The 16,442-nt window shown below is 36.2% G+C and overlaps 1 protein-coding gene across 4 annotated transcripts in view; it reads right to left on the bottom strand.

Annotated features, from left to right (window-relative positions):
- Positions 1–16,442, bottom strand: part of LOC121327326 (breast cancer anti-estrogen resistance protein 3 homolog) — an 82,109-nt gene that overhangs the window by 20,747 nt on the left and 44,920 nt on the right. For all 4 annotated transcript variants that reach the window (XM_041271285.1, XM_041271284.1, XM_041271286.1 and 1 more), the window contains one exon: positions 11,307–11,346. In XM_041271285.1, coding sequence (XP_041127219.1) covers positions 11,307–11,346 — 40 coding nt within the window. The remainder of the gene's footprint in view (positions 1–11,306; positions 11,347–16,442) is intronic.

The following is a 16,442-nucleotide window of genomic DNA, read 5'->3' as shown; positions in this document are numbered from 1 at the left end:
GGCTTCACTAACCCTCAGCTGCAGCAAAGCCCCACACACACACACACACACACACACACACACAGACATGCTCTGTACATTTACATGCATAGGCAATTCTAAAAAGCACAGTATTCACAATACTGGTCAGAATTGTGTCATATTATTTAGCATTTAGTTTATAATGTTTGTTTTCAAACTGGATTCAAACTGAATTCCAACTGAATTGCCAACCAGAAGCCAAAACGTCAGTTATAATTTCTGAGGTAAGACCATCAGTCAAGAGAACAAATCTTCTGGCATAATACCTTTACCAGTGAATTCAGTCTAGAAATGATTGTCAAGTCTGCAAAAAGAATGCTGTATGAACATAAAACTGTAGACAAGTCTACAGTTCATCATCATTATCATTATTATTATTACTATTAATATTTATTTTAAGTATTGAGAAATATATTCAGCTTGCAAGTAAACTGCTGTTCAGTTGTAGGCATTAAAATGGTAAGGATTTACTTACCTGTAACACCAACATTGTTAGAAAATTACTCAGAGGAGCAGAGTTTTAAATCAGAGTACCCTAGCCTGCCAAATAACCAAAACTAAAAGCAGCTAAATGAAAACGCATTGCAGTGGGTGTCTTCCTAAATCCTGGAGGGATGGATGGGGATGGCCCCAACACAAACACTGGTGACTCAGCTTTCAAGATTAAGGGAGACTCCAAAGGCTTGTTGCTTAAGCCCAAATCTATTTACTTTCAATCAAGACAACTCCAGTCTACAAGTGACGAGCAAACGAGAGCTGCAGGGTCACCCTCTTCACAGATGACGAAGGCACATGCGGTGGCCTGCTGTTGTTATTTGAGCATTCAAATTCAGAAAGGTGTGTCTAAAAGATGAAACACACTTTCTATGTCACTTCCAACATGTTGACATAAGTGACAGACAATGTAACCAAGCTCTATTATACAGCTTCCTATAAAATACTATAAAACTCTTTTCATTATTGGGGTGCACATATTCCTAATGCAGCAGTGTTATACAATGTTTAAGGTTCTTTATTTTATTGTATTTTTTTGTACAGAATTTGTAATACATGTTATTTATTTGATGATTTATTTGCCTTAACATTATTTCCCTAGCCTTTCATTGAAGTTCATTGGACCCATGCCACGCAATAAAGCGTACTGCATTTTTAATGTTGACAGACATTCGATTCTGTGGGGTATATACTGGGTATCACCATTAAAACTAGTTTCACTCAGCAGATTGGAAAGACATGTGTTAGCAACGAATGGAAACATTTCATTACATTGCAGCCCCTCTCAACAAGATGAAGGCGCTTTGTCAGAGCTCGGTCAGCTAGCTTGTTCATTCTAAATAAACCGTACCTACTGCAAACCCTTAAACCTGTCAATTACTGTGTTATTCATTGTTTTTAATTAAAGGGATACTCAATATCCTCTCCATTTCCCTAATATTTCAGTTCTTACATGTTTAATATCTTGTTGTGTGTGTTCTGCATGACTGAATTGTTTGTATGCTTAGATCATTATTTGCAATGCAAACACCTGGGGCTGTTCTCAATAAAGACTCCTCAAAGAGAGATCAATATTTGCTTAGTTTTTGTTGTGTCCATGCCTTCAAATAACCAGCTTTACACAGTTAGTTTTTTTCAACTAAGAATCTTCTGTTTATTTGAAGTTAATACACATACAGTCTCTCCCCGACTCTCTGTTCACATCGCTTCTTTTTCCTCCTTCATTTACATCCATTTAACCAATCAGAGGTTATTACATATCACAAATGATTGACAGAACAGTAACCAATACTTTTCTTACACAACACAGGTATTTCCAGCCAGACTTAATATTAATGTTTGCTTCAATATACCGCACTTTCTAACTATTCCAACAAAAATTGCTTCTGAAAAGACTTCGCAGTGGACCTCAGAGGCAGAGTCAGTTGCAATGTGCAAGGGAGCATAGCACTTTTGGAACAGGTATTATTTATCCACTTAGCTCCAGCTCATTAACCTCAGGCTGGTAATAAAATGTAAATAGTGAAATTAAAACATGTTGGCACGCCCTCATCACCAAAAGAACGCACTCCCAGATCACTGGGAAGTCTCTAAACTGAAATTAATTAAGACCCGTCTTCCTGACGCTTACAAGTTCCCCAGTGAAGAACGCTGAGAAGTTCATAATATGGCTTTGAATCCAATGCATGCTACAAGCAAAGAGTCCGTGAAAGGGGAAAAGAAATCATCTCCCCAGTTTAAATAAAGTGAAATCAATTTTGTGGTTTAGAAAATGTTTGTTATGTACTTCGCTAAATATTTGATTTCACATTCATTACATCTAAAATTACCTATATGGTAAGAGGGTACTGGGAGACAGTCAACATGGTTTTAGGAAAGGGAGATCGTGCCTAACTAACTTGCTTGATTTTTTTGAGGATGCAACATCGCTAATGGATAATTGCAAAGCATATGACATGGTTTATTTAGATTTCCAGAAAGCTTTTGACAAAGTCCCACACAAAAGATTAATTCTCAAACTGAACGCAGTTGGGATTCAAGGAAACACATGTACATGGATTAGGGAGTGGTTAACATGTAGAAAACAGAAAGTACTGATTAGAGGAAAAACCTCAGAATGGAGTGTGGTAACCAGCGGTGTACCACAGGGATCAGTATTAGGTCCTCTGCTATTCCTAATCTACATTAATGATTTAGATTCTGGTATAGTAAGCAAACTTGTTAAATTTGCAGACGACACAAAAGTAGGAGGAGTGGCAAACACTGTTGCAGCAGCAAAGGTCATTCAAAATGATCTAGACAAGATTCAGAACTGGGCAGACACATGGCAAATGACATTTAATAGAGAAAAGTGTAAGGTACTGCACACAGGAAATAAAAATGTACATTATAAATATCATATGGGAGATATTGAAATTGGAGAAGGAATCTATGAAAAAGACCTAGGAGTTTTTGTTGACTCAGAAATGTCTTCATCTAGACAATGTGGGGAAGCTATAAAAAAGGCTAACAAGATGCTCGGATACATTGTGAAAAGTGTTGAATTTAAATCAAGGGAAGTAATGTTAAAACTGTACAACGCACTAGTAAGACCTCATCTTGAATATTGTGTTCAGTTCTGGTCACCTCGCTATAAAAAAGATATTGCTGCTCTAGAAAGAGTGCAAAGAAGAGCGACCAGAATTATTCCGGGCTTAAAAGGCATGTCATATGCAGACAGGTTAAAATAATTGAATCTATTCAGTCTTGAACAAAGAATGCTACGCAGAGACCTGATTCAAGCCTTCAAAATTCTAAAAGATATTGACAGTTTTGACCCATAGGACTTTTTCAACCTGAAAAATGAAACAAGGACCAGGGGTCGCAAATGGAGATTAGACAAAGGGGCATTCAGAACAGAAAATAAGTGGCAATTTTTTACAGAGAATTGTGAGGGTCTGGGTCTCAATAATGTTAATGTCCATAATGTCCGTAATGTTGTTGAAGCTGACACCCTAGGATCCTTCAAGAAGCTGCTTGATGAGATTCTGGGATCAATAAGCTACTAACAACCAAACGAGCAAGATGGGCCAAACAGCCTTCTCTCGTTTGTAAACTTTCTTATGTTCTTAAAACAAATAGCAATACTAACGTATGAACAATGTTCTGTATTTGCATTTATTCATTTTTATATTTCCTGTAGCAAAGCTTTCAATATAATTGGAATATTAATACACTCAAAAAGTGACTACATTGAATATATATTTGATCTCTGTGTGGATCGGCACAATTACTGTGCAAATTTACAACTGGATACTGTCACATAGACAGACGGTGCATCAGAATCTAGGAGCTGAAGAATTACAGACCACATAAAGTAGATAAACAATTGGATTTGTTTTTTCTCAGGTACATCCTACTTCAGAAGTGATTGAGCACTAATTTAGCCCACTGAAGCACACACATCAAATTGCATTTGTGATTAAGCTCCTTGTCTTTCATTAAAAGCCCCTCTTTCTAATCACTGTACTTCCTGCACTCCACATTGCTGAATCTGACTTTTGAAGAGGAATCAATGCTCTGATTGAGCTGGAAACTCAAATTGCAAAGTGTGCCAAAGTTTCCTCCGGTCTTAAATCCCTTTATTGGAAAAAGTATACCAGTCAAGTCAGTCATTAATGAGTAAGTTGTAGAATATGGTTTTAATGTCACAAGAATGCAAACAGCGCAAATGTCATTAACTCCTTCCAGATCAACAATGTTGCTCACTCTGGAGCTAGCCAGAGTAAACAGCTACGTGAGGAACCTGAATAAGAACCATACACAAATACACAAAGACAATGCAACAGTAAGGATTAGAGCCCTGTAGCCAATAGTCTTGGCCCACTCGGCGATATAAAATCAAGAAGCACAACCCAAAAGTTTTTCCATTTCATTGCTTCAGCATTTTATAGTTCATAAACTTAAATTATTAGAAATACTAATTACAAACAAATATTCTTTGCTATTTTTTAAAAAGCATAACATTATACTTTACATTAACTTTACATTATTCTAGCAGTTGCAAAGGCATACCTAAGACAATGTGACACATGAACCAATGGGGTTCCGGGTGTTTAAGTAACAGTAGCGTATAATGCAGAAAGATGGATGACAAGAGGCAGTAACACAATACAGAAAGCTGCAGCATAAAAAATTAGACCAAACTGATATGTACTGTATTAACTACTAGTTGAAACTACATGGCATTCATACCACCTTCATAAGGGCTCCATAGAACTTTATAACAACATGTCTTTCAAAATCATTTAGAATGCACCAGTATAAATAATAGGGGTAGGGGTTTTCAATTACAGTACATTTGGTTTGTAATACATGTTATGGATTAGGGTAAAACGACTACTAATTTGACAGGTAAAAAGAGTCATATAGTTGACTAGTCGACATTTTGAAAAAATAAAACATAAATCATATATTTGATATGTGAATGAACATTTTAAAACTGCTTGGAATTGTTATTAATGTTCTAAAACAAATTCTAATGCAGTGAAAACCTCCTAAATACAGTGTTATGTAGCACCTGTGAAAGTGATATAAAAGCTATGTGATGTCCAATCCAAACTAGGCACGTTACAAAGGAGGGTGCTGAATGAACCTGGCTAAAGTATATGTTTAGTAGTATCGGTTTAGCTGCAGACAACATTGTGTGGGAAAACCATTCACTGCAGAGTAATGAAGATGGCAGGTTTATTTTATTGCCTGCTTAATATGGGGCACTTTCTTGTGGAAAAGGTCTGTTGAAGATAATATTAACAACATAATGTTATTTCCTTTCATTAGTATTAAAATAACATCCCCACTACAGTGTAGCTCTCAGATTAAGAATGTCAGCGACAAAGCATTCTAAATGTGTAGTGTTCAGTAAAAACAGATGTACACCTTTTTTTAGTTAGATTGAATGACTTATATGCTTATAAGCGTACAGTGGTTACCTCTAATCAAGTTGACAGTGTACTTTCTCTCCCTCTTCCACAGGCCTGACACAGCAAAGAGAAATACACTCTCAACTTGAGGTAGCCACCGAACACTTCGAAATATACATAATATCACAAGTCTTTGTATAATTTTGCTGTACATTTTGTTCTGGTGAAGTCTATTTACTCTTTCACCACACTAAAGATTCACTTCCCGTGCAGTCGGAATTGAGTGTCACACCCACTGTACAGCATATCAGATTAGGTGAGGTCCTGATACCTGCTGCTGTACAGGAATGGAATCCATTTTGTGTTGCCCTGGTAACTACTGTGTTAGAGTCACAGTGAAAATAAATAACAATGCAGGAGGGAAGGAAATTGGGAGCCCCTTTCCAGGCATAGGTTGTAATGTCAGATATTCTCATATAACCATAACCTGACACCTCATCAGGTAGCGGTTTAAAATCACTCTAGAGGTGTTTGGGACATTATTTCTGAGTCAGAAATATCTCTGAATGTCCCTTTGTTGCTTGAAGATTTTAATGTTTTAACTGTTTAGCATTAAAATCACTCTAGAGGTGTTTGGGACATTATTTCTGAGTCAGAAATATCTCTGAATGTCCCTTTGTTGCTTGGAGAATTTAATGTTTTAACTTTTCCTAAACTGAATGATTGGAAATATTGAGATAATAGGTGCATTTAGCACATTCAGATCTACAAAGTATCTACTTGGGTTTCAGTGTAAATGATAACCCTCATTTATTATTATTTTAATAATAATAATAATAATAATAATAATAATAATAATAATAATGAATAGCCCGGGAACCCTTGCCACAGTGTATATTTTACAATACCAATAGTTGACACTAGAGGGCACCAGTTGTTTTCTGTATCTCAGCTCCTAAGCCCTGCATGTCCTTTTACCACTGTAAATTTGCATAGTAATTATGTAATTTTCCATTGGTTAAACTATGCATTTACCACTGTTTGCCTTTTTTTTTTCTTTTGTTATATATGATTTGCCATCTGGGCTTTACAATGCTTACCTATGCTTTAACTTTGCTTTATTATACGTACAGTAAAATATAAATATGTATCGACTGACCCCTCACGTGTAAGGAAACATTTCACCCTGTTTATGTTAACTGAGAACGGCCATAATTTCCTGCTGTTGACTCAGGTATTTTATCTGGGATCAAAATGTGTTGCATTTCATCAGATTGTAAAATGAAAGCATGCTGCTTGAGAGATGATGTCCTTTTCAGCAAGAGTAAACAACTCAGTAACATACCAATGCTTTCTTACTGGGGTTCATCCATCCTTATCTGAATGTTAAACTGCAGATCTTCCTTGCTGCAAGTCCTAATGTACCTGTACTTTGTGACTCTGTAAGGTTTATTTTCTATGAGAGGCAAGGACAGGCTCGGTCTGTATTTAGCTTCTTACGAACTCTGGTCCAGGATATTTTCCGGTTTCATCCAAAGCACATGTTCCACGTAAACGTAAACCTAACAAGGCTCTTTACAGTGGCCTCTTTACCTTTTTCCTCTGTCCTTACTGGGGGGGCAGTATCGCAGCTAATGCTTTCTTAAGCTTTCGTCTAGTGACGTTTATTAAAGGCAGTCACAACGCAACTTTCTGGAAACTGCAGAAGAAACTAGATGACGTTTTCAAGCAATACTGAAATAGAATCAAGATGATTTTGGATGCGTTGCCTGAACTTGATATAGATTGTTGGAAACTGTCATCAACAACTAGTTCCAGCATTGCTTTAGTAACTCGTCATTCCTCCCAAGAAAAGCATACAAATATAGTATATTAACCAGGATACCAAGGTAACCTGTGTTTTCTATTCAAAAATTGTTGCAAATATTGTTTTAGTGCACTATGGTTGCTTTTGTTTTTTAAATAAATTGTACTCTCTGAACTGAAGCTGTAATCAGAGTTTGGCCTCTTCACAAAAAGCCCAACATTTGTATTGTCTTTTAGACCCAATCCGAGAAACTATTACTTATGTTACATCCTGTCTGAACTCCCCTGATTCTGTTTTCTTTACTGAGCTGTAGGTATGAATTCTCAAAATACACTGAGGTTCAAACTTTAAAAGTGTTAACTTTAGTCTTTGATTAAATCCCATTTGATAGAAAAACAGCTGTTTGTTTTACAAAACCTAGAACTAACTTGAAATTCTCTCCTTTAAGAAATATGGCTAAATTAAAGATATTTCAAACTATGCCCCATGCTACACAAAAAGGTATTTGCTCTAACTGTATTTCTCACGTTATACAGTATTTTTTGCAAACATAATATGTAGCATATTAATATGCCTGATAATTTGGACTAGTACTTTATTCATCATAAATTGATGACCAGTTTGTTAGATTAATATCTAGGTATATGGAAATTACATTTAAATCACCACTCAGTTTGTTTGTTTGCCAAAGCACATAAAAAAACACAACAAAATCATCAGGGGAAAAAATTATTGGGAAAAACTTGTTTTCTGGCATGTAGTATTTTTGAAGTAGTAAGTCAGCAGAGAGTACAGCAAGTACACTTTCCCTATCTGGCTGGGTTTGAACCTGCAAGCCACATAAGGACATGCAGTTTGTTATGTGAATATTACTGCTTCAGTGAAAAGCTCCAGCTCCAGCCACTGGGGTCATTAACTGCCTTAAAGCTCCGAAAATCTCCCAGGCTGTACAAAAAGCTATTGTTTTCATAAATCTCTTTCATGACTTGTTAGCGACTTAACTCGAAGCAGAACGGATTATTTTCACTGGTTGAATAAAATCATTCTCTCAAAAGGATCATTTCACAGTGAGCAGCTAGCTTTCCCCCGCACAGTTCAAAAAACAGAACAGGAGGTCACTTTAAATACGGTTTTGTTTGTTTTGTTCTAAGATGTGCTGATTGCGACATTAGTGAACAAACTGCAATCACTCTCCATTCTGTACTCTTCTTTACACCAAGTTGTTTATCTTTGGAGAGATTTAGTAAGCTCTGAGTTGTACTAGTTGTGTTAGGAGTTCTTGTTATGCTGGAACTTTGCACTGGTGAAAAGCAAAGGACAAGGCTGTATAAGAGGGGAATTTTGTGACAGACAAAAATGACATATTTACTATATCTGTTTACTGGAACTACCATAGGGTATATACAGTTTGTAGAAATAAACTTGTCTATTGCCACAATCTTACGTTTTCCTGTGCATCAAATCATATGTAGACCAAGCTACTCTTTCTAAGCAAGGTGAAGGGTCCCAGTCAATTCCCTTTTAATATTCTAGAGAAAGTGATTTCAGTACAACAGAGCTACTCCAATGACCTCCACTGACTCAATGGTAGAACAAATCTGCTGAAGTTCTTCCTATCAGGAACTTAAATAATCGCTTAGTGTATTCTCTCACAACAAGTTAGCTTTCCTCCCACACTTGTTCCAGCACTGACATCATGCCTCCCAGTTCCAAGGCCAAGCCCTTGACATCAGTTATTTTTGTCTGATCCAGCGATGTCATCTGCCCAGCTTCCAAGAATACACATTTATGGACTAAATATTTTTAAGCTGTGTTTGTGGCAGGGCGATGGGTTTGAATAACTCTGGTAAGACCTCTTATTAAAAAATAGCTCAGGGATTTAACCAGCCCTTGTTTCGTCAATGCAAAGCTTATTGTTTGCAATCCACATTTGGAAATGTTGTATTAATACTGCCTACTGAGATTTATTTAGCCCATCTTGGGTCAAGATATATATGGAACATATTCCTGAATATATACATTACACATATCCATGACCTATTTAAGTGATAGTTTCTGTATATATTTAAAATGTATAAAAACAATCTGTGAACACCTGATCTATGTAAAATAATGCAGTTTACCTTGTCTTGCAAAGTGGCGTAAATGGTAAACATAAAACAGCAGTTTACCCCACAGAGAAGTACTTGTCCAGATTGCTTCATATTTTGGCTATATTTCAGAGATTAAGATATACCAGTCTCCTATTCGATCTCAAGGCTGTCCTCCCTCCTCTGAGGCTGTGTGCTATGTATGTCGGATAGAGAAACTCAAGAGTGTCCTCAGTGGGGGCCATTACCTGCACCCTATTTAAACATATTTGTTATAAACACCTATCAAATAAACTCATACATTAATAAGAAGTGCATCTAAAATTTCCTTGTGATCAATACTGAACTAGATTACAAGAAATTTGTATCTACTCATTGGATTTTGTGCACAATTCACTTGTCATTAAGTGCCAAGATTCAGCTTGAGTTACCCGATAATTTGTTGATATTTTTTTTAGAAAGCTTTTTATGATGTTTCCTTGTATAAAGAGCCATCAAAGTGTGATAAGTTTATAGTGCTTGAAAAGTAACTTTCCCCATTGTCCCACATGGAGTGAATGGGAATGTCGAAATATAGTCGGTTGATCCATTGATTGCGAAAAATCTAACCAAATGGCTTCACTAAAAGAAAGTCAAATTCTTTGACAAAGTTTTGACTTAATCTTTCTCATTGTCTTCAACAAAGACTTCTAGTCTCTTTTAGTATTTTTACATATTCTACCATTGAGTGCTATTAAATTATGAATGAATAAAAAAACAATGTCGACGAAAAAATGATCCTTATCTATGAAAGCATAAATATTTATTGGGCCTTTTTTGGCTGATGTCAGAAGTTTGAGCTGAGATTTTAAGATGTTCTTCATAAACAACACATATGATATTTTATCGAAATCTCTGTTTGAATATAACATTCAGGTTGCCTGGCCAAGTTTCAAATGCTACAGAAAAGAAAGCTCAAGACAGGCATCAACTTTCAGCTTTTTAGCTGTGCACCAAAAAAAAAGGCCTTACTGACAGTCATGCTTCGGTATTCACCTTCAATATTTATTTAAAAGACAACTTCTTAGTTAAGAGGAGTGGAAGAATGGATTGCCTCATATTGCATTGAACAAAACCAGGCAGCTTAAACAAAGATGTGAACAGTAACCTTCAGTGAATGACTGTTCCACTCTATCACCATCAATACACTGTTTTGCACTTTGGTAATCTGAGAAAGGATGTTGACTGTACATTAATCTAATGTTTCGGCTTCTTTGTATTGAGGAGAATTAAAAAAAAAAAAAAAAAACAGGACAACCCTGCCAGGGCCTCAGAGGAGATAAAGGAATCGCCAACCCAACTTCAGTCCTGCCAATAAATCTTACTTTGTGTGAATGGGTTAAACCATTGACATAGTAACATAGAGTATAATATTAGTACAAAATATTCTATAATGTATTTTGAATGTATTAATTTTCACATTGTGTGTTTTCTAATTCAGCTGTACATTTACAGTGGTATATAACATATCAAGATGCTCCACTATAAAACAAGCTAAATGAAGATGTGTAAAAATCAATGCTTCAAACTTGAATAACTGGGACTTTAGTTGATGGATTTATATTTTCATTTACATGTTTTACAGCCTTACTTCAAACTCACAGAAATCTGCCTTAAACTGGAGAAAATAAGACTTGCGAATACCAGTGGCAACCTCTTCACAACAGTCACTATGGTCTCTCTTTGGAAGCTACTGGAGTATTTAATTCACTGTCTTATTGTTCAGTGTTGTAGGTAACGAGGGCTTGATATGGTATTTCTAAAAAAAAAAAAAAAAAAAACATTCCTTGTAATAATTTAGAAAGCACTATAAAAAGGGCCATTCTGTTTAATTTTCCAAATCTTTCTTTATCTATAATGCAGTTTTGTGAAGTAAAATCCACTTGCAGAGACGTCACTACTTGCTGACATAAAAAATAAATATTGTAATTCCTAAATGTGAAAAATTCTTACCTTAACATATTCCATTGCTGGGTCCATACCGTACTGGTTCCTGTGATTTAAAAAAAGGACAAATTCCTTTTAGTATAATTGAAAAATAAAAATGACATTACAATACATCTCTTTAGGCAACCAAACCCTTGTGCTTTCCCGGTTTGCCGGATAGCAAGTGAGACCCCCTGGAATGCTCTGTGCACGCTGTGTAAAGTTCTCTACTTGAGCTTGTGAAAAACAGTAGCATGCTAGCTCTTAACCATGCAGCACAAATCAAAGGCTCAGGCTTGAGTTCAGAGTTCAACTACACAGTGCCACATCTATCAGATAATTGAATCAAAAGGGTTTAAACCGATCCTCATATTAAATAAGGAGCTTTTGTTACTCATTCTTTACATTCAGCAAGAACAGTGTTGTTTTAGCAGCATTAATGCAGGATAATAACCATACCGTGTACAGTACATTCATAAAGAGATGAGACAGTTATTTAATTTTTGTTTCTATAGTTCTATTGAATAATGAAAGCTTCTCAATGACTGTATTCCATTCTTTGGAAGTTGCTTATACTTCAAAATCCTAAATAGGTTTCTATTTTTACAGCCAGGTACACTGAAAGTTTAATACCAGATTTCACAAAAGGGATTATTTTGTTCTCAAATAAATACATAAATAAAGGTCATGGAAACATTCCTATAAATCTAGTAGTTATTTTTTATTTCTAGAAATTAAGATCTGTGCAAGTTTGTACTTAAAATGATATGGGGGGGAAACACATCCTGCATTATTTGGGTCCAAGTCTTTCCCCATCCTTTGATGTTTGAGTTGTAACTAACTCATAAACCCGTCTTTATATTCTACACGATGTGTGGTTCAACTGAATTCAATTTGGGCACCAACAGCTTTTCAGCTTGTTAAATCTTGACATCCCAAAACAGACACTGTACAGTAACTGGAGATGGATTTTCTCTTGGGAATCCAACAGTACTTTTCCTAATGTCATATTATGAGCTTCTTTTAAAAGGATGTCAGTCTCTGGGTCAGTTTAACAGCGTTTTACGTTTTATGGAATGAACACATGCTTCATATAAATTGCTTAACCCTTTACGAAAACAGGATTTTATTATGTGCTATCATTGATCATCATGACACTCTGCTGACTACTTTGAGTCACCATGGTAGCTGCTGACAGCAGTAATCATCGCTGCTCACACCTGTTTAGACCAGCTGACCCCTACAGCTGTAGAGCGGAACTTTCAGACCTGAAGACACTGACAGAATTGTTTGGATTACAGGTAGAGGACATGAGTAATCGGAGATGGAGATTTTGGAAATACATTGTAAGGGAACAAGGACCTGTTTGTTTGTGACCCTCAGGCGGGCAGTGCTTGAAGTTCCCTCTAAAGTTGGTGTTGCTTTGATTTCTTTAACTTTTAGACTCTTAAGTTAACAAATTGTCTGTATTATTCCTCCACTACACCATTTTAGAACTACATCCCTTTTATTTTTCATTTTATATTATATTATGTTTCCTACTCTGGTGTATAAACCCTCAAACCCTTGGTGTATTTAAAAGTTTCCTGCATCTCCTGCTTATTTACTGAATTACTGACAGTGTGCATTAGTTACTGCAGAGTAGGTTATAAGGGTCCAGTGTGCACTGCAGGAATTGGAAACATATGAGTCCAGATAAATGTAGTATTTTAATTTAGCCATGCCGTTCCATTAAAATAGGTACAAGACAATCCAGTATTTTTCTTATCAAAGAAGACTGTTTTGAGTTGAAATAGCTGTCTTTTAATAAGCAAAGTCTCACATTTTGAAACTTGATCTGTTGTAAAACTGGATGTTTTTTGAGGGAACTCAGAGTTACTAATAGCTCATTCAAGACATGATAACCGCTATGCATTAGTGTGCACTGATTGTCCCTGCTACCCACAGCTAGCGAGTTCTGAGACAGAGGACAGAGCAGTGCTATGAGTTTGCTGCTCTAGTTTAGAAGGGTGTTGAGGGACAGACTTTCCTTTTGGTAAAAGATTTATTCAGGACAATAATGTTCAATTTTCATGGTAGTTTTGACTATACTAAGTGATAAAGTGTTACACTGGTTTAAATGTACTGTTTCCACTGGCTTTCAACAACACCAAGTAGTATGAATAACACTGTGTTCATTGTGTTGCATTTCTTTTTGCTATGTATTTTGGTTCACTACAGACACCATACAGTGGTAGATGGTGAAATGTGCCACATTGAAATGAATAAAGTAGAGACCATCTTGTAAAACATTTTTTTACTTACATTAAATAAAGGACACAACACATATTGCTCTAAATCCCAGCTCTTTTTGAAGAGAACGATTGCTGTTCCTGCTATTGATACCATGTAAGTGGATCATGGGTAAAATGTACCCTGCAACAGTCATGTGACAGCACATTACATCAATTTGTAAGAACAACATCACTGGAAATTGTATTCCCCGATAACTTGTATTATTGTCTCAACAAGGACGCTCGCTGACAGGAAGATTGGCAGTTAATCAAGAGGCCTCACTTCCTGGAATGTGTTGCCTGTCAGCTTTTTATTAAATCCTCTGTTAACTTCAGTCCTTTTAAATCTCAATTGCATGATTTACTCCAGCACTCCCTGTATGATAGTTTGGTTGCTCTTCTTTGAACTTGGTGTCATTTACAATCCATCCACCTCACGATGTTTCTCTCTGGAACACTGCCACCTGCAAATTATCCACTGGGCATAATGTAAACGGAGTGGCATATTATAAACGGTTTCAGATCAAATGGACATGTGTAAAACATCTTAAAATGGTTTCTGGGCACCACCTGTAATGGAACTGTATTGTGAGAAACCTAGAACATAGCTCAGTACCAAACTAACAGCAACACATTTGCATAATACATATTAACACTGAAAATATGAAGTCGCTGTAGTTTGCAAATAGTTTGTGAGATAGGCTTTGACAGCAGTTTATAAAATGCTAAATTATATATATATAGCACCTTAAAATAAAACGTGACCTGTAAAGCCCCTTGGGAGTGAAACTAAAAAGTGTGTTTTTAACTCTCTGGCTTGAGTAATCAAAGCTACGGTTAAATATTTTCTTTATCACTACACTGCTATGTAAACGCCTGTAGATGCATCAGGACAAGGAATAGTTGCAGGCTTTCCTCAGGTCGGGGCTTGTTCAGTCCAGTTGATTACAAACAAGACCCTCAGGATTTAAAATATTTTATAATTAGAGTTTCAACGAACACTATCAACTCTACCAATCAAGGCAACAAGCCCAACAACAGACATCCCTTAACTTATCAGTCACACAGCTGCAAATCAACAAACATGTCTGTAAGGCCCACACTGTAAAAACAAACGTTTAAGAATTGCAAAGAAGAAAAGGCAATAGATTTTAAGCAGATGCTTCACAACTTTACAGTGAGTGGTGCTTCTGACATCCTTTGAGAACCGAACAAGAAACTTGACCTTGGCTATATGGATAGTTAGTTAGCTTTATTAAATTAGGTTAAACTAGAGAAAGGGGCAGCAGATTAGAAACACTGATATGCTAGCACTCCCGATGCATTGCTTCCATTCACCAGCAGAGGGAGTTGCTCCACAGGTTCAGTACTTAGCACCTTCTGGGCTTACATTGGGAGTTGCGCAGACTTTATAATGCAGACGGAGCATCAACCTGCAGGCTTGCCAGAGGTGTTAACTTTAGACAGGGGAAAGCTACGAAATGAAACAGAGAATGAGACGGGCTAGGGGTTGAGAGATTTGAATCCTATATCTCATCCCATAGTACATTAGGGATTTTGTTTCTGAACAAAAAATGGTGCCCTGTTCACAAAGCTTGAATTTGTGAGTTATTTAAAGAGTACGTACTCATAGATTACCTAACATTTGATACTGACATCGTTCTGGGTGGTTAATGACATTTTTTTTTCATTTTTCTATAAAAATATAAAAAAGTAGTTGAGTAATTCCAATACAGTTAAAGAAACCTTGAACAGATTCACAATTAACAAACTCTGTTCTACACATAAATGAGACATTGAAAAAGTTCAAACATTTTGTCATTGAATGGATTAAATTTGTTAGCATTTGTAAATACTAATTTAAATTCACACTTAAAATGGCCAAGATTTGATGAATACCAAACCTATTTTCATTACTCATAACGTGTTGGTTAAAGTTTTATAAATAAGGCAACAGATAGGATGAAATAAGGTGAAAAAACATTCTTTATCTGAGGCAATGTGTTTTTTACCTGGCCCTTTTGACCTGGCGCTCTTTGACAATGGGCATTCCCTGACATGCTGTTTCAGCTGGTCCAAAACAATCGACACTAAAAGAAAGACAGCTGCTCAAAATGTTCTCATGGGTGTAGGGTTCTTCCACATTCCAACAAAAATATTAAGTTTCTGATAACCTGGTTTCCTTTCTATAAAATTGCGCGTTCTTAAGCGATTCAACACCTGTTACTACATTACAACAATGTTATCAGATACGTTTTATATATCATTTGTAATAAAAAACACAGAACAACTACTGCTAACAATGAACATTCAGGCCTTATAGAAGATTTAAGGGGTACAACAACATTTGTTAAAATGTAACTTGTTGAAAACATCAAGCAAGTTTCAGGGGATGGGAGCTTGTTTTCATCCAGCTGGAAAATGCATTGTTGACAAAATGTCTGAATCCTGATAAAATATGTCAAATGAAACACGTTCGCACAGTATCGCACAGTATGGAAAATGGTCACTACTGACACAGCCTACACCTGCTGTTTCTTACCTACTGGGAGTGATACCTACCCGCAATATTTATTTGGGCCTTCAACCCCCTTTAAGATCCCTGACTTAGGTGAAATTTTGGAATCATGTGGAAACAACAGGGATACTTTATCATCAGACTACAGTACTTTAAAAAGCTTCAGCATTTTTGTGCTCAATAAACATATTTAACACTTGGGCAACACCATTTCTATAATTTTCCCTACTTAAAATAACCGATTGTCCAGTTTGGTTGGACACCCCTGTATTACAGTATATGTTGTGTGATGAATACCAAATTGTTCTTTTATAACATTCCTGATCAATTAATAAAAACTTATCAGAACTCAGAACAGTTTAAGATGTTTCT

Source organism: Polyodon spathula, chromosome 14 (assembly GCF_017654505.1).
Source record: "Polyodon spathula isolate WHYD16114869_AA chromosome 14, ASM1765450v1, whole genome shotgun sequence".
In the NCBI taxonomy this organism is placed as follows: domain Eukaryota; kingdom Metazoa; phylum Chordata; class Actinopteri; order Acipenseriformes; family Polyodontidae; genus Polyodon; species Polyodon spathula.
The sequence above is the reverse complement of the archived record's forward strand: the minus strand, read 5'-3'. Positions and strand labels throughout refer to the sequence as shown.